The sequence below is a fragment of the Centruroides sculpturatus genome, unplaced genomic scaffold, assembly GCF_000671375.1.
Source record: "Centruroides sculpturatus isolate CEXI.00-Female unplaced genomic scaffold, Cexi_2.0 scaffold390, whole genome shotgun sequence".
Taxonomy (NCBI): domain Eukaryota; kingdom Metazoa; phylum Arthropoda; class Arachnida; order Scorpiones; family Buthidae; genus Centruroides; species Centruroides sculpturatus.
In genome coordinates this window covers 96,536-122,567 of record NW_019384599.1, presented here as the reverse complement: position 1 = coordinate 122,567, position 26,032 = coordinate 96,536, and the positions used below count along the sequence as shown (strand labels likewise).

At 28.7% G+C, this 26,032-nt stretch overlaps 1 protein-coding gene across 1 annotated transcript in view; it reads left to right on the top strand.

Annotated features, from left to right (window-relative positions):
* Positions 1-16,461, top strand: part of LOC111624940 (tropomodulin-like) — a 53,097-nt gene extending 36,636 nt beyond the window's left edge. Inside the window, exons 9-10 of the mRNA XM_023367933.1 lie at positions 6,194-6,341; positions 15,864-16,461. Coding sequence (XP_023223701.1) covers positions 6,194-6,341; positions 15,864-15,892 — 177 coding nt within the window. The 3' untranslated portion in view covers positions 15,893-16,461. The remainder of the gene's footprint in view (positions 1-6,193; positions 6,342-15,863) is intronic.
* The last annotated feature ends 9,571 nt before the right edge of the window (positions 16,462-26,032 follow it).

Below are 26,032 nucleotides of genomic sequence, written 5' to 3'. Positions count from 1 at the left end.
AATTACAAGAGAGTGTTTTAAAATTCGGGGGAATACTATCCAATCAGTATATACTGGATTGAATGTCGATGTTGACGTCTTCTGTGCTCCGAAAAGTTTCAAATTTTTGTCTGAAGACAAAGGAAGATCAATCGCTATTCGTTATTTTACGTCACTTCTTCTTGTGTTTGTTCAGCAAAGTGTTCGCTGTCCGATCATAAAAATCTTTCGCGAAAGTGTTCGTTATCCAATCTGTTCGTTAACTGATCACCCACTGTACAAACAAATTTGGAATTAGAGGTAAGTGTTAGGTGCCATATCTTATCTAAATTAATAATTATAATTTTAATAATTTAATAAATAATTTAGAACCTTCTGGAAGAAAATAACTGATCTGTGGTGGGGCTTGAACCCCGCAGTCTCCGCTTGCCTCTGCTACCAATTGCACCACTTAGACCCCAAGTCAGCTTTTGCTTCCAGAATACATATGTTCAGATCTTTATATATATATATACCTTACTGGGGACAGCTATCACTGGCTGAGTGCTTCAGAGATGTTCATTGGCCATTGATGTAGGAGTCATCTCCAGCCAGCACCGTTAGTAACCATGGAAGGTTATATCAAAATTTAAATACTTCTGGAAGTGAAGACTGGCTTGGGGTCCTGGTGGTGCAATTGGTAGTGCACTGCATGGCAAGCGGAGGCTGTGGGTTCAAGCCCTATTGCGGATCAGTTATTTTCTTCTAGAAGGTTCTAAATTATTTATTAAATTATTAAAATTATAATTATTAATTTAGATAAGAGATGGTTCCTAATGCTTATCTCTAGTACCAAATTTCTTTGTATTAATTATTTGTTTATAGCCATATTTATACAATAGTTGGATTATTATATTATGCGAATATTTTTCAGGCCAATTTATTCTACAGTTTAATAAATTATTTATCATATTTTAAGTATACAGTACGTATTTAAATATATTTTTAAAATGTAAATTTAATTGAATTACATAATTTTAGAAATGAAAAAAATATATTTATAAATTTATTTTTTCAAATATTCTTTCAAAAGTTTGATTAAACTTCAATCAAGCTATGTAAACCAATTAAAACAATTTTGCTAATAAATGCAGAAAACATTTTATACAGAATAAAAATAATAGTTTCAATTATTTTAATATCTTGTTAAAGTTCAATTGCAAAACTGTAAAGGTATATACACACATAGTAGAAACTTGATTTAACATTTTTCAAAAACCATTGAAAAAAGTACAGGTAGCCCTTGGTTTACGCTGATTCACAATAACGCCGCTGCACAATTCGCCATTTCATTGTGTAATTCCCCAATTTTCCCTACACTAAATTTGACCAATCCCAGCAAGACATGAGTCCACTACGACACCACATGTTATGGCATAATTGTGGCTCGTTGGGATTGGTCGGATCTAGACCAATAGAGAATGTTCCATGAACCGTTAGATTTGAATGAGCTGTGGACCCGACATAGAGCTACAGAAGAACGACAAAGAAGAAACTCCAAGAGTTTTGAAAATGGCCGATCTAAAGCGTATCCTTTCAACTATGGAAAATTTGATGGATGAACTCTGTGAGTTAGACAATGATTGGGAGCGAAGTGCAAATGTAAAAAGGAGCATCATCGCATTCATTTGACCATATTCTAAAATTATTAATGAAAGAAAACAAAAATGTAAACAATTAAAGATGGATACTTTTTCCGAAAAATGTAAGAGATCAAAACCAAAATTTTTTAATAAAAACATTTCACTTCATTTTATGATATAAATTTAATTTTTAAAATTTGTTTTATGTATTTTGTATTACAATAGAGCATCGATTATCTGACTCAATTGGGGACTGGGGTTGGTCGGATAACTGAAAAAACAGATAACCGAAAAATATGAAAAAATACGAAAAAATACGTTATTAGTATAGTATATTAGTATATCTCATGTAATTAGTATATTAGTATATCGCTATTAACCTACTTCGCGTTGAATTTTCATCAATGTTAAACCTAACAAAAATTTTTTTAAAATAATAGTCGCTATTGTATCGTTAAAAATTAGAAAATTAAGCCTCGTTTAAATACTGGCTTCCTTTCATGGTCGAGCCATGTTGCCAGCTAAAACACGTAAAAATACTATTAAAGTAGCCAAGACATAGCCAAATATTGTAGCGCCACATCACTAGCAGACATTTGAATTTGTTGACTAGAACATGGTCGGTTAACCAAAGTGACGTTTGATTGGGGGTCGGATAATCGATGCTCTACTGTATATTGTATTAATAAATAAAATTATTTGCTTATTTTTCACTTATGTAGAACCTAACTCTATACCTCACTGTAAATATGGGCTCATTTTTGCCGGTTTTTGTAGGAACAGAACTGCGGTGTAAACCGAGGGCTACCTGTACATTAAAATATGGACTACATAAGATCTGAACATATTTTAAAACATGCTAAAATGTGCAAGTGCATATGTATATGCATTCAGGATGATAAAATGAAGATAAACACTTACATCACTAGTATAAACATTTCCATGGAAATTTTTATTTCGTATATTATCTACACCTCTAGACATGTTTGTACAAAGATAATGAACTGTTAAACTATTCTGAACCAAATCAGAGATACTTATTTTCTGTCAAAGATTTGATATGTCTTCATCACTGCAATTTCTAAACTTGAAACAAAAAGAAACTTATTTTTGTCAATGTCGTTACTGCTATTGAGCATTACATATGAATTGTTTCATATATCTTGGCCAGGTGATGCTCATTAGTTAGTGACCTTGAATATTGGTCAAACAATATAGTCCCTTCAATAAGTAAATAGATTGGTCCCTGCCATTGCACATCTTTACAGTCTGGTTAAGATTCATGAAATGAACTGTACTTCCTTTTGTACTCGCTGCCCATTTGTGGGTTTGTAGTTGCACAGGAATACTGTATTGGACTACNGACTGTGTTATAAATTAAACACTTGGCGCTTTTCCTCTTTATTCAGTTGAAAACTGAATAAAGAGGAAAAGCGCCAAGTGTTTAATTTATACATATAAAGAATCAAAACTGAATATTCTAATGATCAGATGATAAGGCTAGGTTAACAGTGGAATTAACTGATTATGATAGTTAATCCAGTTTTATCATTTGAGTGTTAATGTATTTTTCTATATTTAATATTGAGACTGTAAATTTAAATAAAACCAAACCACACTCAAAGAACAAAACAGTTTTAAAAATATTCTTATAGTAATTTTACTCTCTAATAGCCTCTGAAAAATGCAAACAGTTTATTATAATTAAGCATTCTAAAATTTGATTTTAATTGGAAAAATTTAATTTTATAATTTAACAGATTACTAAAATCATTTATATTAAATTTTTGATATAATCAAGCGTAACTAAAATTAAATAATATGACTGTAATATATATAAATAACATTGTGTATTATTATGTAAGTTAATAGAATTTCTTTGTTATCCAGTTTAAAAATATTAAAAAGAAATTAATAATAATAGAATAAAAGATTGCAAAAACATTATTTTAATAATATATAATATATCTTCATATGCTTGGTTGATTCTGTGTGGAATTAATATTATTAATTTGCATAATAACATTTTAAATCAACTAATAATTTCTTTTTCTTTGACTTTGTATTTGACTTGTTCACTTAATTATTGCTATTGTTTTTATGGAAATAAAAAAGTAATTGTAGTTGTTAATGTGTGATGATGTATATTAAAATATAAAAATTAGGTTGTACTTAATACAATTTGTGCTTTTAAATTGAATTATAATTAAATTCAGAATTAGTATTAATGTCAATGTAAACTCTGTTTCAAAACAGAAAAATTTAGCCTTTTTGAACTATTAATGTATCACTTTTTTTCTGATAACAATGGAGTCACTTGTGAAAAAGAAAATGATAATTTTCTAAATAGTCTAAGTAGTGGGTTTTCAGTTCATTAATTTTTTTGGTAAACTCTCTCTATCCTCTGGGCACTAAAAGTATTTTTTTAGCAAGCCCATTGTGGATTTGGCCAGGCCCACAACGAAAGTGATCAGATGGTGAGGAACAGGGCCTGACTTATCTGGACAAACACTCTCAAAAATTTTCTGACTTTTTTTTTTATTTGTCCTGATTCAATTCCTTGACCCCAGAGTGGTATGCTGCCAATTTAACTGCTTGACTGTCTGACTATATTAGTTTATTAATTAGGAATATTTTTAAGTGGCAATTTAGTAATAATACATGAGAGATTTTCTTTCGCCCCAATTCTTAATTATATAACTAAGTCAATGTCATCTATACTTTTTTCAAGGAATCACTTATGTGTATTGTTAGTTGAGATCACAATCACTACCATAATACTGGTATAATGCAGTAATAAGTACACCTAGACACCAATAACTTGCAAAAAATGGGTATATTTTAAAGAAAAGTTTCTTTGGTTGTAAACAGACATCTTCAAGTTAGATGAAACAAAAATACAATCCTTAATCAAGATCTTTCAAGTTGTTTATCACAAAGCTTTAGATCTCATCTAATGAGTCAGGCTTCTATCAAATGAATTTGATTTTATATTATTTCGCATGCAATTTTAGTATTTGTTTTTATCAGATGATTATTTTCAAGATTCTTAAATGTTTCAAAAGTGAAAACAATATTAATTATATGTTGTTAATGGATAAAAGCTTAAAAATTACAGGGATTTTGAAAAAAGACTGCTGCCATTTTAAATTATTTTGATTGTGTTAATTATTACCCAAGAACATTGTAATCTGCATTAAAATGTTGAAAAACTAAGTTTTACATTTGCCTATTAAAATTTCTCAGTTCATGCACCTCATATCACATTATACACACCTGACAAATATACAAATTCTTCCTATGATTGCTATGGCAAATTTGCTGTCGCTTTTCCCAAAGCAGCCATGATTCCACGGCTCCTGCAGATTACTCATGTTGCATAAGACGAGCGATTCCAACTTTACAAATTGCGGAACACAAAACTTCTCTGTTGTAGAATTGCCATTTTTGTTTACGGCATTTCCTAGGAGTGGTAGACGACAAGATGTTTGAATACAGATGAAGATGAAACTCGGACAGTTACTATATTGATTAGAATTTGTTGCATGTTTCTCGGATAGTTAACATATTTACAGTAATTTAAATGGTAGCATTTATTTTGGAAGACTTTGTATTATTAATCAGGTAGAGAAAATATACAAAAATTTCTATCTCTATATGCAAGTATAGAGACGGAAATATTTAACAAAGATTAAATACGGAAAGTCTTCTCATTTAATGCTATGAAGTAAACATTTTTAAATAATGAATTGATTTCATAGAGAATTTTACAAAGATAATTAATACTTGTAAAATGAGAGATTGCAACATTATGATAAATTTTACGTTTTACATTTTAATGACATATGTTCTATAAATATTAATATATTTTATTTGATTATTGGTCTTGTTAATGGACTTTGTTTGCTAAGATATTTGTGTAGACAGACTTAGGTAAGTTGAGAAAGTAATGATCACATTTTCAAATTGATTTGGGGATGTGAATGACCTACAAATGGTGGTTTTGTTCTGCATCTGACTTTTCTCATTAAATTTACTTAGATCATTAATGGGAAGAAAGTTTTAAGATTACTTTACTTTAAATGTCATTTAATTTAAATTTTAAATTTTCAGTAACAAAATCTTCATGCATTTTCTTATCATATAAATATAATAATATAAAATAATTTTAAGCATATGTTTTTAAGTATTTTAGATTCATTATGGGTTTTATATTAAAATTATGAATGATTTTTCTGATGATTACATTTTCTTTGCTCATTTAACAATAATGACCACTTAATTCATTATACTTTAACTTCACTTAACATTAATGGCAATTTAAACTTATTTTAACATTAATACAATAGAACATTGTTATGTAAAACAGTTTAAATATCAGTAAAGTAAACAGTTTATTAAATTTTATGTTAAATCGATCTATTAACTTCAATTTAATTGTATTGTTTATTTAACATCTTACTTACAAGAAAACTCTGTAGTTTATTTAAAAAGTCTAAGTAGATATTTATTATTACTATATTCTTTGTTGTATATTATTATTATTATTTGTTACACATTTTTCATTTATGAATATTAAATATTTATTTTAGGCAGTACAAGTTTTAGGCAACAAAGTGGAAATGGAAATTGCGAAACTAATAGAACAGAATGATTCCTTACTACGTTTGGGCCTCAGTTTGGCGGTTCCGGATGCTCGTATAAGAGTAACTCGTCATTTATCCAAAAACAATGATAACTGTAAGTTTTAATTCTTTTATAATAATCTTTTCTCAGAGATTTCATTTTTAATAACAATAGTATAAGCAAATTAATGATGTGCAAACCTGTTACTTTTGGGGCTCACATGTTTAATATTTGTTACTCGTTACTTAATTGTTAACTGCTAGTGTTGTGCATAAACCCATTACTTTGAGAAACTGGTAGATATTTGCACTTGGTATTTTTAACTCACTATTTGTTACTCATTAGTCGATAACTCATTAGTAAGTAACAGGCAAGAACTTTCTATTGATACTTGGTTGCTAAGTCTTTATTACTTGAATCAAGTATTATATTTGAAATTTCTGCTCATTAGAATTTTATTGCATTTATGAAAGTTTAGAAAATTTATTTTTATGTCTGAGGTATGAGGCATTAGTCTTTTAAACTACTGTTATAACTTGTGACCATGTTTCAGGTAAGCTTGGCTGTGTTACTATTTAGTTGTTTTTTCATATTTACTTACAATTTAAAATTAAAACTTTACTCACTGTTTCTAGCAGGGTATTTCAATCATGCACTAACATTTTTGACTTCCTAGAGAAAACTTTTTTTACTTACAAAAACTCAAGAAATAGAACAAATTTTGTTTTAATTTTAGGGTTAGTATGTAAAGAATACAAAAGTAGCAAATAGATTAAATTTATTAGCTGTTTTTGTATTTTTTGATGATGATGGTGCATTTTCAATCTTGAATTATTGACTACTGGATTGTTCATGTTTTTTTCTCTGTGGGAAGTCTGTTTTTGAGTCCAGTTTGGATCATTGGGAATTTTTTGGATGATCTGGAATTTACAGGATGTCTTTTGTGATTCAGTCATCACTTTGTGAATTCCATTTAATCTGTAACAATTATGCAAAATGTTTCCTATGCTCTTATTGCCTGAGAAGAAAAGCATCTTATGTAATTACTTTAGTCAATAGATGGTTAAGTGGTATATGAAAAATCAGTTGCAGGGTTTGTGTGCACATGCATGCTTTTCCTAAATGCTGCAATGTTAAAATTTCGACATGAACATGATTTGGGTCAAAGTAGATCAAATTACGGTTTCCCAATAGAGCATATTTTATATCCATTTATGATTTTTACTGCATATTTTGCAGATTTGATGATTTTCAGGACTAAAGTACTTTATAGCTTGTTTACATTGTGAGAATTCGGACTTAAGTGTGAAATTCCGCACTGAAGTAAAGAACATGCATTTTGACCCTTCACTGTACTGTGTCACATTGAAGGTGACTTTCATCGTCCAAAGAAAGACTCCCCTCACACCAGGGGATAGTTCAAGTCTAACATAAATATAAGGTGCAGATAAGTAACCAATTAATGGTGACAATCACCTGTTACTGTAGAGAGAGTAACCAAAAGGTCACCGACAAGGATAAAACAAAACCCCATACTCCAAGTCTGATTGACCCGATGAGAAATTCGATCTAAATGACCAAATAAAGCAATGATTTTTTCAAAGGGGTGAGACATAGTATGACACGAGTCACCTCATGTTAATAAATCAGGGATTTTGACAAATTTATGATGGTAAGAAGTCAGTTATTGGAAGAAAAGGATGATGATAACATAAACACAGCTATACGCAAGTTGAGCTGGTGATTGCATTAGATTTTCTTCCCCCATAATTTCCCCTCCGAGATAGGTATAAAAAGAGGTCGAACTTGCACCTCTGGGCGGACAGCTGAAGAGGATCCCACCAAATCAACACCCTCAGCGGACAGCCAAAGAGGACACCGCCAGGTATACACCCACATCGGACATAGCCGAGTGGACATCAAGGGACACCATTTCCATACCGCCCTACTGTCCATCGCTCCATATTGCCATCCACGGGAAACAGAGAAACTACGATTAGGAACCGCCGATCCCAGTGCGTCCTACCAATGCCCTATACAACGAGATTGACTCCTACAAGGTAAACCCTTGACCAAATTTTCTCTCTCTCTCTCCAACACGTCCCTTTTAGGGAGGTCTTTCTCAAGCTTTAGTTTAGGATAGGATGTAGATATAGAATAGAAACCTTTTATTATTTATACATGTGTCATTTCTGCTTTTCCTTCAATATGTATAATCTCTTAGTTGTTTATTAAATGTGTTATTGTTGTTCAACCTGTGTAGTTATTTGGACGCCTTGTCACGACCTCACTGCTGCTACCCGCTCAATTTGCCCTCCTAAGCCATCCGACAAACTGAGAGTGGGTTTTACCAACTCGTGCAGAGTAAGTGGTCATTAGGGATCAACCCAGTGGTTCCCTGCTATCTCACAACATGATTGTAAGTGATCATTTTTAAAAATGATTTACAGTCCATGTCTGCTGTCTGTGCAGTGAATTTTCTTTTGTATGTACAATTTACATGAAAAATAGTGCTCTGCCATTTAGTTACAGATGAGCACGTGAAATTCAAATGTCTTGCTTTCGTTCTTTTAGCCCACTCGCCCATCAGTGGCCAAATGAATAAAACCACTGAACACTGGTGGGTAGTCTCAGACTCTCACCTCACCAATGGTCTGGTGATGTGTAGTTTTTTGGATTTTCTTCATGTTTGTAACATGGGAACCATAGAAGATCTTCCTGGAAGGCACTCCTCCTTGGCAGATTGCCCACATGTTATATTGTCCTATCCAATCACTCCAATCTTTTAACCAGTCATCCTCAAATATCTTTCAAATAATTTTATGTTTAGAAATAAATTCAATAACAATTAATTAGATAGTATAGAAAGTTATGAAGTTTTATTGAGCATGCAATTTTATTCATAATTGATTTGATTACACCTAAAAACTTATTTGGATGCAAAGGATGGCAGAACATAAATACAACATTGCAAAGAACAAGACAACCAACCACTCTTGCACAATATGCAATGGAGCCTGGAGTGTTAATGCTATGGGAAGAGGCCAAATTTATTAAAAACTAGCTTACCCGTCGTACATTGCTGTGATCTCAGAAGAAAGGAAATTCAAGCAAACTCGTTATGATAAAATTCAATTTACATTTTATTATTTTTATTGAAACTTATTATTATTATTCATTTTCATCGGGAAAACATTTCAAAGTGTCGTTTCAATTCTATTTATTTATTGGAGTGTTTGTGGATACACGATATTTTTTGTTTTTCCGTCTGGTGCGTACACGAATAAATCGGAAGGTTTTTCGACGCGTGAGCCGGCCACATACAGTTGTCCATGCGAGAAGCACGGATTCTCCAAATTTAGCCCACACACTCGCTGCGATTGTCAGAAGTGCGATATTCCCCATTTTTATATATATTTTTAAATCCTTTATAATTTTAATTATTTAATTGCTCCTTCCTCTCTTCCTTGGCATGTTGTGAAATTTCTGATAGTTGGATAATAAACCGTTTTATTGTAATTTGTCTTTTTAAATTATTAGATGATATTAAAATTTGGAAAAGGGGATCCCTAGATCGGTAAAATAGGCGAATTTCCTTCTACAACTTCGGTTGTTGTTCGGTATGCAGTTAAAGTTTTAACAAAGTTCGAGCGAATACGTAATTAGCAAAAAAAAGTTGAAATAAAGTGATTAAACAAAAATTATTACAAATATCGTAAATAACAGTTAACAAATGCATATATAGAAATATTTTTTGAAGGGGGAAATGTTCTTCACAATTTGAAATCGATCGGACACGCTGTGCTCGAATGCTCGCGTAAACGCGCGCCATCTATCGTAGGATAAATGTACTATGCCAAAAACCTTCGCCGGAGTATATTAAACAACTTCCCAAAGTTTCACGGCAATCGGATAAACGGTGTGGTAATGCATGAAGGACACACACACACACACACACACACACACACACACACACATTCATTTTTATATATATTAAAAATATATTAAACTCAGATAGGCTGAGAATACTGGAAGCATGGGAAATTTATAAAAGCTTGCAACAGGTAAGATGCTTAAACAATAAGGACGCTGAAATAATTTTCAGCTCTTGGAAAGTTCTTGTAGACAGTTCTATATGTGGAGGTAAGTTTTAGGAACATAGATATGCAAACAGTTATATGTTTGGCAGAACATTTTATTATTTGTGAACCATAATTTATAATTTTTTGTGATAAATCATTGTGTGGTGCTAAATTTAAGTGTTTGGATGTTAATGACATTGATTGATGATGTAGTGAAAAACCTGAATGGTTTAGTTAGTTTAAATACAGCTTGTTCCAGAATGTTTTTCTTTCAAAAAGCATTCCAGATTCCAAAAGTTTTGTTAAAAATCTTTTATAGAAGCCTGACATTGACCCATGAACAAGGCTGAAAATGTTTGCTTTTCGTTTATATTGACAGCATTTCTGGAAATAAGTGAAAGGTCAGTTTATTATCAATTTTTGACATTCTATCATCTAATGTCATGTGTTTACCTCCTCCTACCCAAAAAGTGTAGCATAATACACATTAGTAAGATTTGTTTGCAGACAGAAGTAAAGTACGTATACATTTTAACCTATAAATTTTAGAGTATATTGCTGGAGCTCTTAACATATATAATGCATATCTCAGGCATTGTTATGTGCATATGTATGAGGATACATTGTGATCAGATAACTGACACCTAAATGCAATTTCCAGTACAAAATAATGTTGTGTGCTGGAAATTGCATTTATGTGTCGGTTATTTGATTATACAGTTCCAGTTTATAAGTGTGCATAATTGTGATTAAATGAATGTAAATCTGGCCTTTACACATTATTGAAGGAAATATATCATATTTTCTTGATTCTAAGATTCTTTTTTACCATTTTGCTTGCCTGAAATAGAGATGTCTTATTATTGATAGTTTCTTACAATTGTTGTTTTAGACTTGGATGTAAGTACCACTGGACATATTCTGGGTTTTCCAACCTGTCCAGATTTGATCACAGGTCTCCCAGTGAGCTGCCACTCAGTCATCCAACCATCTATCTCACATTTTTAACCTGTACTGCATTCTATAAACTCTTTTGTGTTCTATTAATAGAATATTTTTTGTTCTTATTATTTAATTAAAACATGAAAAAGAGAATTGTATTGTTACATTTCCTCCCTTTATCTTTTAAAAAAGTGTGTTTAGATAAATTATCTTAAACTAATTTGAAAAATTGTTTTAAAAGTTAGTTAATTTGATGTTAATTTTTATATTCTGATAAGTTACTTTATATATAACTTTCTTGATGAAATAAATGCTGACAAAATTTTATAAATTTGTATTGCTTATGATTACATTTTGATTTAAATAAAAGTTAGAATAATAATGGTTTAATATCAAATTTCTGTTTTTATAATATGAACTTAATACTTTAATTACTGTTTTCAGGGATGAGTATTATATTATTAGTTTTGGATATGCCAGTTTTTCTTCATAAAATACATATTCTTTTTTTTAGTTTAAATTTCTCATTGAAAGTGTCCATGCTGATTCTAGCAAGTACATTTATTGGAGAAACGAACATTTTTGATTTATAGAAACATGTAATAACTTGACAAAGATCTATGAAAGTGATTGAAAACATTTATTTCTTGTACTTGTACTTGCTGGAATCAATGCAGAAGATGTGTTCAAGTTATAATATTTTCCCATTTTTGCAGTGTTTTAAGTGAAAACTGAACACCAAACTAAATGTTTTACAATAAAAAAAAATAAGTAATAAGTAGTAATAAAGGCATCAGCTTGCCACCTTGAAGGGTGCATGTTTCAGTCCAGACAACAGCCCTAGAAATTTTCATGGGTGGTTTGTAGTAACAAATTTTGGTACAGGAAATATATACCAAATATAGCTCTATATTATGGGAATGGTCTTGGAGCAAATGGCCTACTGCGAAATTTCTAATGTGCCAGTCCATTGCTGGTGGATTGACCTAGATACCTTGGATCCCGTTTCTCACCACCTGATCTCTTTGTTGGACTTGACCAAACTTATGATGGATATGTTATCAACATTAACAAATGGCTCCACTAGTTGTCTCTTTTGACACTGACATTCAAGAAAGAGGATTAGTTAAGCCTGCGGCTAATGTTGTGTGTATTGGTCATTAGTATTTGCAGAACAGAATTTTAAAATCCTCTCTCTCTCTCTCTCTCTGTTTTTTAATTAATTAAATTTAAAAAATAAATTGAACTCTATAAAAAGGTACCTTTCAACCATAGAATATGATTAAATTTTTAACACCAAAATGTATTTGTGTGTATTTCTAATTCAGCATATTTAATTTTTCAATTTTTATATTAATGAATAATTTTTGGAAGCAATTTTGAAATAATCTTTTAATGATGTAATAATATCTTAAAATACATTCTTTATAAAGTTTGTTTTCTAATGTGAGATGAACGTATGCAGCAATAATAAACTAAATATTTAATTACATTTTACTTATTAAGTAGTTAATTACTTAAACTATTAATAATTAATTTAATTTAAAATTAATTATTAATAGTTTAAGTAATTAATAAATTAAATTTTTAATAATTATATATATTTTAAATTGTCTTTAATATAATTGTTGTGTGCAAGGCCATTAAAAGCTTAGTACAGGGATGTGGGGATAGAGAGAGCTCCTTTTTTAACAAATGAAATATGTATTGTGCATTTATTCATTAATAAACAGCAGTCTTAAAGATTGTATTTTAATAATAACAACATTAATTTATAGGAGTATGAACTACTATGAGCCCTTAAGTTTTCATCTGGTGTTGGAAAATATCCTCATCTCCCTCCTCTCGATGGCCCTGGTTATATGACATTTAGAGTATTTTTTACTTGTAAGATGATGACTTTAGTATGCTTAACATTATTTTTTGAAGTTTTATTACAATAACAAATTAAATGTAACAACAACTTCAGATAAAAATCATAGTCTTGGAGCATTTTGACTTTATGACGTCAAGTAAAACAAATTATAAACTGATTACTCCAATAAAAAGCTTTAACTACTTTAGTCAGTTTAGCTTTCATGTTTCCCATGTTAAAAATTATAATATATTGCTTTCGTGAAGTAAATACAGAGATAAGTATTAGGTGTTTCCAAGCTATACCCACTCATCTTTAGGTTAAATTAAAATTTTTTGAACTACGAATTAATCGTTATAGCTAGTCAGTCGTTAGAATATTGTGAAATTATTATTTGCATTCAATATTAAGACTGAATAGTCTAACTTTATGTAGTTAAGATCTGTTAAAATGTATAATTTTTCTTTGTTAACCATTTCTGTGGTGTATGTAGTGAGTCACCGCTTCTAACATTGTGCTGTTGTGTAAGCTTTCAGCATATGTTTTGTTTCAGATTACTTATTTAAGCTTCTTTGGTTAAATTGTGAATAAAATTACTTTTAAGTTTTTAGTTTGATTAAAATTTATAACTTGTTTAATGCTAATTTATACTGTGTATTTTTCTTTGCTTTTATCTTTCAAAATATTGTGAACACTAATAAATTACATAGAAAAACTCTTAATTTACAAGTATTTTAACATTCAAAAAAAGGTATAATATGAAATTTTAGAGATGATAATCAGTTTCTGATATTTATATAGAATTACAATGCAGTATTAAATATTACACTTGTTATTGAAGTCTTGATTTATTGGATAACATTTGCTCATATTCTAAAGTTGAAAGTGAAATCTCATTGTTTAATATTCAATAATTATTATTGAATAAAGAAATTTTAATTTATAAATTGATTAAACAGAAAAAAATGACATTAAAATTCTGAAAGTGGCTCTCTTTTCATATATATTCTATACAGTGTCTGCTTAGACAGCTGTAAACATTATATAATTATTAAACAATCATTTTTGCTGGTAAATGTTAAATAAATTAATTCTTTGGTTTTATTTCTAAGAATGGCTATTGTTTATTTTGACTTATATTTACCTGCATTATTTTTTAACAGAAGTAATTAAGGCTGCAGTCTATAAATCTTCAGAAAGCTTAAAAAGCTTGTACAAAATTACACACACACAAAAAAAAAATATGCTTTATTGGAATAAATTTTTAAATATTTAAAACAAATATTTTTGAGTCTTTCTGGCTCATCTTTAGAAATTTAATTACTTATAAAACAATGGCATTAAACTTTAACTTATAAATAACTTAAAAATTTAAGAGTTAAATATTTTATTTGCTTTCTAGAATTGTGCGCTTTGGGTTTTAAAAATTTATTCTGGCAGTGCATAGTTTTCATATAATGTTTTATATATTTATTAAATTCTTTAAGGAGATCATTTTCATTATTAATTAATAAAGTTATTTTTTCTTAATTAAAATAGAATAATGTATTTTGACTTGACTAATGCATCATTTTTAAGTGTCAAAACATGGCATTCTTTTAAAAATTTCAATGTTACAAGGTGCAGTAATTAGTCTGATTGAGTTGTCACAGTGTCTAGTGTATCCTTTTAATTTTCAGAAATTATCAGAGTTAATTTTGTAAAGGTTTAATATAAATCAGTTCTAAACAAAAGAAAATATTTGGCAAGTCATGTTCGTTAACTACATCTGTGAATGTGTTTTTCTATTCTTTGGAATTTTATGTAATTGCCAACGAAGTGTTGTTGTCTTTGGATTCTTCAAGTGATGTGAAGCTTTCTTGAGAATATAGTGTTCCACTAATGGCAGAGTGGCTGAAACCACCAAACATTGGTAGTCGGTTATGGGTTCACACCTAACTAACAGATTGGCCATGTAGAATTTTTTGGATTTGCTTTATGTATAACACCTAAATAGGGTCTAGTTTCCTATAGAAAGTCTCCTGGAAAACATTCCTCTTGACAGATTACCCATGTGTTGTGTTGTTTGTTTAAAAAACAAATGTTTCCAAATCAGATATCAGAAATTATGTATTTGTGATGCTGACTAATTAAGAGATTTCTGACTATAAATTTTCATATATTGTGTCAGTGATGTGTTATAACTTTGTTGGGACACAGACAAATTATAATTAGGAGAGATTTCCCTCAAAAAAATGTTTGAAGTCAACAGTATTTCAAACATTTTTTTGAGGGAAATCTCCTGATATCCTCATTTATTTTTTTAATGCAATTCTGCACTGTTCCTGCTCCATGCCAGCAATCTATAGTTCCCAGATATGGCTCCAAATTTAAATTTTGTAATATTACTACATTAATGAGTTTATAAAATATTGGTTTAGGGCCCCAGCCAACTGCCCTTTTTGCCCGTAGGATAATGTGTGCCTATATCATATAACTCTGGTTATACAGAATATTTTGATGCATATCTAAGATGATAGGTACAGGGTAAGAATGGACGAAGGTACCATTGTTCATATGCAACTCTGTTTAAGTAGTCTGTGGATTGAATAACTTTGAGAACCAATGTTTTAGAAGTCTTTCTAAATGTAGAGTGTAATGTAATGTTCTAACAGAGTTTTAAATAAATAGAACTTAAGGCAATTAATTAATTTTTTTATTTATAGTTTAAGTTGTAAATAAAAAAATGTTTTTAAATAAAACTTTATTTAATTCCAGTGAGGCTGAAAAGGATTGGATGCGAATGAGAAGAACGTTTACTAAGACGACTTCATTCCAATGTCTTACCTTTTTTTCCTAAACCGAATCAGGTCTTACAAACTTAACATCTTCATTAATAATTATTATCGCTGCCATTGAATCAGTATTGATGTTTTCAAAACAGACCAATTAACAATGTGAAGAATTATGTACAATTTTTTCTTGGTAAATATTTTGTACCTTATTATTATTTTTTTTATTTAATCGAATCACCAAAGGGATCATAACGTGTTTTAAATTTTAAATGTTGAATTAAATGTATAATATATATAAATATAAATTGAATTTTGACTGGTCAAAGAAAATGCTTAATGCAGAATTAAATTGGAATTACATTCCACTTTATATATTGTTAAACATGTTTGAGAGATTTTTTTTTTGTCGGCAACGTAGATAGTAAGTACTTTATTGTTGTACACTGTTAGTCTATATAACCAGTTTGAATTTTATAATTATTGTACAATTTAAAAAATTCCATTTTTTTTTTATTGATAAAAAAAATATCATTGTGATTGAAGGGATCATTTCAAAGAAATAATAATTTTTTTTGTCATATTTTTAGATTTTACATTTATATATACACACAAATACATACACTGTATAGTTATATTTCTTATAATATATTATAAACTGCACTTCTTATTTACCGAGTTGGTGATTTTAATTTAGTAAATATTACGCTAAATGTCACCCAGTATGTAAATATTTTTATCATTGTCTGTAAAGCTTTTGTACCTTTCATAAATATAATACAGGTATACCTCGTCTTACGTCGGTAATTGGTTCCAGGAGAACGACTTAAGTCGAAAAACAACGTAAGTCGAATTTACTTGTCTCCAAATCTACATGTCACTAGGCTAAACCATAAATTGCCAATTCCGGTTCTGTATTTTATTTATTAATGCATTTTTAATAATGTATGGTTAATAAGAATATATTTTAAGCTTACAAACAAATAAATTTTAGTTTTTAATATAGTACAGAAAAAAAGTAATCTAAATTTACGAATGCATGTACTGTAAATACAGTACATACTTGTAAATGTATATATTTTAATATGATTTTATGTGCTTCAAACATTTTTCTAGTGATATTACGACTTCAATATTTGTGGCGGACAGACATAAAGTCTAATAAAATGACTTAAATTTGATTTTTATTTTTCCATATACTTTTTTGACAAACGACGTATAATCGGGAACGACGTAACTCGAAACGACATAAGTCGAGGTATACCTGTATTTTACATTTAGAATATTGTCAGTCGATATGCAAAACTAATCTGTTAACATTCTCTTTAGACTATCCAAACCTTTATAAGTTACTTTTGATCTTAAATATGATTGTTAGAACTTGCAATCTCTTGATCTGCAAGTTACGACAGTTACATTTAGATTTTCTTTCAAATTTTTGGCTTGAAGTTAGTTAAAAGTCATATTGATGTCACAATGAACATAAAAGATTATGATATCAGAAATAATTTTAAAGAATTCCTTCAAATTAAAGCTAGAGGTTAAATATGCAAGGTCTGGAACTATAGAATAAATTTATGTTCAAACAATATACAGCATATATTTTCAAAGAAAATGCACAGTATAACCTTCAGGTATGTTTGCAGATGAAGTACTGTCTTTCTTTTTATTCAGCATCTTGGCAGATGGAAATAAATATGGTGATCCCTGTGTTCTCTAACAAAAAACAAACATGGTGAGTGACTAACTGCTGCTTTTATTGGAGTATGTAATCATTTAGACATTAGTACTTTCAGATTCATTAATCAAATATCTTTGGAGAGGAGATGATCAGTGAGTCTGAAAGTATAGGGTATGAAAGAGAACATACATAAGCAACTGTGTCCAGTAAAAGCAGATGCAAGTTACTACGAAACCAAATGATTGTCAGATTTAAATCGGGCTAGTTTACAGCTGCTATTAATTAATAATTAAATATTAAAATTAATTAAAATAGTTATTAACAGTAGCAGTAAACTAGCCAGATTTAAATCTGGTGATTGTTTGGTTTCATTATAAAGTATCGGGCTTTGAGATGTTTATATAGGTCAGTTACTAGTTTGAAATATGATGTTTCATGTGCAAAGATATATAGAAGTTAAAACATGTTGGTTGAGTATTGTCTTTGAAACTATACTGTATATTATTTGAAAATATTCTTATACAATTCTAGATTTTGAATGCTCCATCCAAAAAAGCATAGGCATCTTTAGATTTAATACTGAAGGCCATAAATATAAAGAAAAAAAGGTACGAAAGGTTAACAGCTTTAAGCAATGATTTAAGAAATGTCATTTCTTGTAGATGATTTGACATTTTATTAAATTTTTAAAATTTGAATTCTTAAAGTATAAGTTAAAGAAATGCTTTTATGATATAAATTGTTGGTTTTAAAATATTTTATAACCAATGAATGCTAAATGTTTGTAATCAATAAACAATTGGAGATATTGTCAAAAAAAAGAATAAATGTGAAATTATTGCCAATGCATTGTTTCATAGATATTTAATTTTTTTTTGAAGTGGAATTAAGCTTGCTTAATTTCTTTAATCACTAAGAATTTTTAATAATTGCACTTTGGAAATAATTAAAACAGCAATGTGATGTATAAATGCAATAAAAAAAACAGTAACAAAGTATCGTATGTAACGTCTGTTTTTTATTATTGATAGATATAATCAAATTTCTCTATTATTCACTTTGTTTTTAAATATTAGTAAACCAAAATAATGAATTTCTACCTTCGGAATACAGAAAAAAAAAAATTCATAGTCAAGTTATACATACTGGCTTTAAATTCATAATTCAAATTTTTGAAAGAATCAATTTAATAAAGTAAAAGAAAATTAACACGTACGCAGCTATAATAGTGGATAGTTTCTTAATTAAATGATTAAATTTGATTTTGTGTAATTTCTTATTACTAAAAACTACTCATAAATTCGAAAATGTATGTCTTGAAGATGTGTATACACATATTGAAGACAAGTTGTCTGATGTTTTCTAGAGATTGTCTATGTGAATTCTAGAGATGTGTGGTTGTCTGTGTGTTTTCTACAGATAATTTTCTATGATTTAAATATTGGTCGCTAAATAATTTCTGGCTCAAATAAAAAAAATGGGAAATATTTATTATTGATAATGTCTTTGAAGTACTGCATGCTTGTATCTTATGCACATAAAGGAAAACTTCAATTTTTCTTAAAGTTAGTTGATATAAACCTGCAGGGTTCTGTAGCAATGCACAGATGAGAGTATGAAAACATTTCTCTTTCCTCACAAGAAAGATTTATGATGATAATGTATTTTAAATATAAAATATATCAATCAAGATTAAATTGAATCGTCTTTTGAATCCATGTTAATATAACTTAAAAATCTGAAATATCTTTGATTAAAGAAACAATAGAAAAATCCCATATTAGATGATAGATGAGTGTTTTTGAGGTTTATCCAGGGCTGTGGAGTTGGAGTCGGAGTCGTGGAGTTTTGGTGTTTTAGCCGGAGTCGGATTGGTAAGGAAAAGTCGGAGTTGGAGTCGGTAGATTTTTATGCAACTCCACAGCCCTGGGTTTATATCTCAGTTTGAAACTTGAAACAATCAAAGGAAAGGACTTCTTTCAGACTTTAAGCAGAATTCTTTCTTTAGAATTTTATTTGTTAATGATAAAACTGTATTATACTGTATTTAGATTAATTTGGTATTGTTACTTCTAAATTTACAAAATAAGTAATGGGTTCATTGCCTAGTAAAGTGGTTTTAATATGGCTGGGTAAGCAAACCATTGACATTTTTTAATACAGCTGTATTAAAGTCACGTTACTAGGCAATGTATCAGGTGATTAAATTTCTCTTATTCTTAAATATGATAAATGATACATTTAAATCTTTTTTAAAACTGTTAAATCAGTACAATGCCTTATTAGTTTCTTTAATACATTAAAATTATCTACTTTAAATATTCTAACAGATTAGTGAATCTTGACAGTAAATCAAGAACAGTATGACATAATAGCATATCTATTGTTATTTTTAGATAGAGAAAAATACTAATACATTATATATTAGTACTAAATATTCTAATATAATAATTGTAATGTTCTAAATATATCTAGTACACTATAATTCTGTAAGAAAAAGATTGTTGGAACAGAAACTTTTTCTTAGCACGTTGANATTATATATATTTTAAATTGTCTTTAATATAATTGTTGTGTGCAAGGCCATTAAAAGCTTAGTACAGGGATGTGGGGATAGAGAGAGCTCCTTTTTTAACAAATGAAATATGTATTGTGCATTTATTCATTAATAAACAGCAGTCTTAAAGATTGTATTTTAATAATAACAACATTAATTTATAGGAGTATGAACTACTATGAGCCCTTAAGTTTTCATCTGGTGTTGGAAAATATCCTCATCTCCCTCCTCTCGATGGCCCTGGTTATATGACATTTAGAGTATTTTTTACTTGTAAGATGATGACTTTAGTATGCTTAACATTATTTTTTGAAGTTTTATTACAATAACAAATTAAATGTAACAACAACTTCAGATAAAAATCATAGTCTTGGAGCATTTTGACTTTATGACGTCAAGTAAAACAAATTATAAACTGATTACTCCAATAAAAAGCTTTAACTACTTTAGTCAGTTTAGCTTTCATGTTTCCCATGTTAAAAATTATAATATATTGCTTTCGTGAAGTAAATACAGAGATAAGTATTAGGTGTTTCCAAGCTATACCCACTCATCTTTAGGTTAAATTAAAATTTTTTGAACTACGAATTAATCGTTATAGCTAGTCAGTCGTTAGAATATTGTGAAATTATTATTTGCATTCAATATTAAGACTGAATAGTCTAACTTTATGTAGTTAAGATCTGTTAAAATGTATAATTTTTCTTTGTTAACCATTTCTGTGGTGTATGTAGTGAGTCACCGCTTCTAACATTGTGCTGTTGTGTAAGCTTTCAGCATATGTTTTGTTTCAGATTACTTATTTAAGCTTCTTTGGTTAAATTGTGAATAAAATTACTTTTAAGTTTTTAGTTTGATTAAAATTTATAACTTGTTTAATGCTAATTTATACTGTGTATTTTTCTTTGCTTTTATCTTTCAAAATATTGTGAACACTAATAAATTACATAGAAAAACTCTTAATTTACAAGTATTTTAACATTCAAAAAAAGGTATAATATGAAATTTTAGAGATGATAATCAGTTTCTGATATTTATATAGAATTACAATGCAGTATTAAATATTACACTTGTTATTAAAGTCTTGATTTATTGGATAACATTTGCTCATATTCTAAAGTTGAAAGTGAAATCTCATTGTTTAATATTCAATAATTATTATTGAATAAAGAAATTTTAATTTATAAATTGATTAAACAGAAAAAAATGACATTAAAATTCTGAAAGTGGCTCTCTTTTCATATATATTCTATACAGTGTCTGCTTAGACAGCTGTAAACATTATATAATTATTAAACAATCATTTTTGCTGGTAAATGTTAAATAAATTAATTCTTTGGTTTTATTTCTAAGAATGGCTATTGTTTATTTTGACTTATATTTACCTGCATTATTTTTTAACAGAAGTAATTAAGGCTGCAGTCTATAAATCTTCAGAAAGCTTAAAAAGCTTGTACAAAATTACACACACACAAAAAAAAAATATGCTTTATTGGAATAAATTTTTAAATATTTAAAACAAATATTTTTGAGTCTTTCTGGCTCATCTTTAGAAATTTAATTACTTATAAAACAATGGCATTAAACTTTAACTTATAAATAACTTAAAAATTTAAGAGTTAAATATTTTATTTGCTTTCTAGAATTGTGCGCTTTGGGTTTTAAAAATTTATTCTGGCAGTGCATAGTTTTCATATAATGTTTTATATATTTATTAAATTCTTTAAGGAGATCATTTTCATTATTAATTAATAAAGTTATTTTTTCTTAATTAAAATAGAATAATGTATTTTGACTTGACTAATGCATCATTTTTAAGTGTCAAAACATGGCATTCTTTTAAAAATTTCAATGTTACAAGGTGCAGTAATTAGTCTGATTGAGTTGTCACAGTGTCTAGTGTATCCTTTTAATTTTCAGAAATTATCAGAGTTAATTTTGTAAAGGTTTAATATAAATCAGTTCTAAACAAAAGAAAATATTTGGCAAGTCATGTTCGTTAACTACATCTGTGAATGTGTTTTTCTATTCTTTGGAATTTTATGTAATTGCCAACGAAGTGTTGTTGTCTTTGGATTCTTCAAGTGATGTGAAGCTTTCTTGAGAATATAGTGTTCCACTAATGGCAGAGTGGCTGAAACCACCAAACATTGGTAGTCGGTTATGGGTTCACACCTAACTAACAGATTGGCCATGTAGAATTTTTTGGATTTGCTTTATGTATAACACCTAAATAGGGTCTAGTTTCCTATAGAAAGTCTCCTGGAAAACATTCCTCTTGACAGATTACCCATGTGTTGTGTTGTTTGTTTAAAAAACAAATGTTTCCAAATCAGATATCAGAAATTATGTATTTGTGATGCTGACTAATTAAGAGATTTCTGACTATAAATTTTCATATATTGTGTCAGTGATGTGTTATAACTTTGTTGGGACACAGACAAATTATAATTAGGAGAGATTTCCCTCAAAAAAATGTTTGAAGTCAACAGTATTTCAAACATTTTTTTGAGGGAAATCTCCTGATATCCTCATTTATTTTTTTAATGCAATTCTGCACTGTTCCTGCTCCATGCCAGCAATCTATAGTTCCCAGATATGGCTCCAAATTTAAATTTTGTAATATTACTACATTAATGAGTTTATAAAATATTGGTTTAGGGCCCCAGCCAACTGCCCTTTTTGCCCGTAGGATAATGTGTGCCTATATCATATAACTCTGGTTATACAGAATATTTTGATGCATATCTAAGATGATAGGTACAGGGTAAGAATGGACGAAGGTACCATTGTTCATATGCAACTCTGTTTAAGTAGTCTGTGGATTGAATAACTTTGAGAACCAATGTTTTAGAAGTCTTTCTAAATGTAGAGTGTAATGTAATGTTCTAACAGAGTTTTAAATAAATAGAACTTAAGGCAATTAATTAATTTTTTTATTTATAGTTTAAGTTGTAAATAAAAAAATGTTTTTAAATAAAACTTTATTTAATTCCAGTGAGGCTGAAAAGGATTGGATGCGAATGAGAAGAACGTTTACTAAGACGACTTCATTCCAATGTCTTACCTTTTTTTCCTAAACCGAATCAGGTCTTACAAACTTAACATCTTCATTAATAATTATTATCGCTGCCATTGAATCAGTATTGATGTTTTCAAAACAGACCAATTAACAATGTGAAGAATTATGTACAATTTTTTCTTGGTAAATATTTTGTACCTTATTATTATTTTTTTTATTTAATCGAATCACCAAAGGGATCATAACGTGTTTTAAATTTTAAATGTTGAATTAAATGTATAATATATATAAATATAAATTGAATTTTGACTGGTCAAAGAAAATGCTTAATGCAGAATTAAATTGGAATTACATTCCACTTTATATATTGTTAAACATGTTTGAGAGATTTTTTTTTTGTCGGCAACGTAGATAGTAAGTACTTTATTGTTGTACACTGTTAGTCTATATAACCAGTTTGAATTTTATAATTATTGTACAATTTAAAAAATTCCATTTTTTTTTTATTGATAAAAAAAATATCATTGTGATTGAAGGGATCATTTCAAAGAAATAATAATTTTTTTTGTCATATTTTTAGATTTTACATTTATATATACACACAAATACATACACTGTATAGTTATATTTCTTATAATATATTATAAACTGCACTTCTTATTTACCGAGTTGGTGATTTTAATTTAGTAAATATTACGCTAAATGTCACCCAGTATGTAAATATTTTTATCATTGTCTGTAAAGCTTTTGTACCTTTCATAAATATAATACAGGTATACCTCGTCTTACGTCGGTAATTGGTTCCAGGAGAACGACTTAAGTCGAAAAACAACGTAAGTCGAATTTACTTGTCTCCAAATCTACATGTCACTAGGCTAAACCATAAATTGCCAATTCCGGTTCTGTATTTTATTTATTAATGCATTTTTAATAATGTATGGTTAATAAGAATATATTTTAAGCTTACAAACAAATAAATTTTAGTTTTTAATATAGTACAGAAAAAAAGTAATCTAAATTTACGAATGCATGTACTGTAAATACAGTACATACTTGTAAATGTATATATTTTAATATGATTTTATGTGCTTCAAACATTTTTCTAGTGATATTACGACTTCAATATTTGTGGCGGACAGACATAAAGTCTAATAAAATGACTTAAATTTGATTTTTATTTTTCCATATACTTTTTTGACAAACGACGTATAATCGGGAACGACGTAACTCGAAACGACATAAGTCGAGGTATACCTGTATTTTACATTTAGAATATTGTCAGTCGATATGCAAAACTAATCTGTTAACATTCTCTTTAGACTATCCAAACCTTTATAAGTTACTTTTGATCTTAAATATGATTGTTAGAACTTGCAATCTCTTGATCTGCAAGTTACGACAGTTACATTTAGATTTTCTTTCAAATTTTTGGCTTGAAGTTAGTTAAAAGTCATATTGATGTCACAATGAACATAAAAGATTATGATATCAGAAATAATTTTAAAGAATTCCTTCAAATTAAAGCTAGAGGTTAAATATGCAAGGTCTGGAACTATAGAATAAATTTATGTTCAAACAATATACAGCATATATTTTCAAAGAAAATGCACAGTATAACCTTCAGGTATGTTTGCAGATGAAGTACTGTCTTTCTTTTTATTCAGCATCTTGGCAGATGGAAATAAATATGGTGATCCCTGTGTTCTCTAACAAAAAACAAACATGGTGAGTGACTAACTGCTGCTTTTATTGGAGTATGTAATCATTTAGACATTAGTACTTTCAGATTCATTAATCAAATATCTTTGGAGAGGAGATGATCAGTGAGTCTGAAAGTATAGGGTATGAAAGAGAACATACATAAGCAACTGTGTCCAGTAAAAGCAGATGCAAGTTACTACGAAACCAAATGATTGTCAGATTTAAATCGGGCTAGTTTACAGCTGCTATTAATTAATAATTAAATATTAAAATTAATTAAAATAGTTATTAACAGTAGCAGTAAACTAGCCAGATTTAAATCTGGTGATTGTTTGGTTTCATTATAAAGTATCGGGCTTTGAGATGTTTATATAGGTCAGTTACTAGTTTGAAATATGATGTTTCATGTGCAAAGATATATAGAAGTTAAAACATGTTGGTTGAGTATTGTCTTTGAAACTATACTGTATATTATTTGAAAATATTCTTATACAATTCTAGATTTTGAATGCTCCATCCAAAAAAGCATAGGCATCTTTAGATTTAATACTGAAGGCCATAAATATAAAGAAAAAAAGGTACGAAAGGTTAACAGCTTTAAGCAATGATTTAAGAAATGTCATTTCTTGTAGATGATTTGACATTTTATTAAATTTTTAAAATTTGAATTCTTAAAGTATAAGTTAAAGAAATGCTTTTATGATATAAATTGTTGGTTTTAAAATATTTTATAACCAATGAATGCTAAATGTTTGTAATCAATAAACAATTGGAGATATTGTCAAAAAAAAGAATAAATGTGAAATTATTGCCAATGCATTGTTTCATAGATATTTAATTTTTTTTTGAAGTGGAATTAAGCTTGCTTAATTTCTTTAATCACTAAGAATTTTTAATAATTGCACTTTGGAAATAATTAAAACAGCAATGTGATGTATAAATGCAATAAAAAAAAAAGTAACAAAGTATCGTATGTAACGTCTGTTTTTTATTATTGATAGATATAATCAAATTTCTCTATTATTCACTTTGTTTTTAAATATTAGTAAACCAAAATAATGAATTTCTACCTTCGGAATACAGAAAAAAAAAAATTCATAGTCAAGTTATACATACTGGCTTTAAATTCATAATTCAAATTTTTGAAAGAATCAATTTAATAAAGTAAAAGAAAATTAACACGTACGCAGCTAT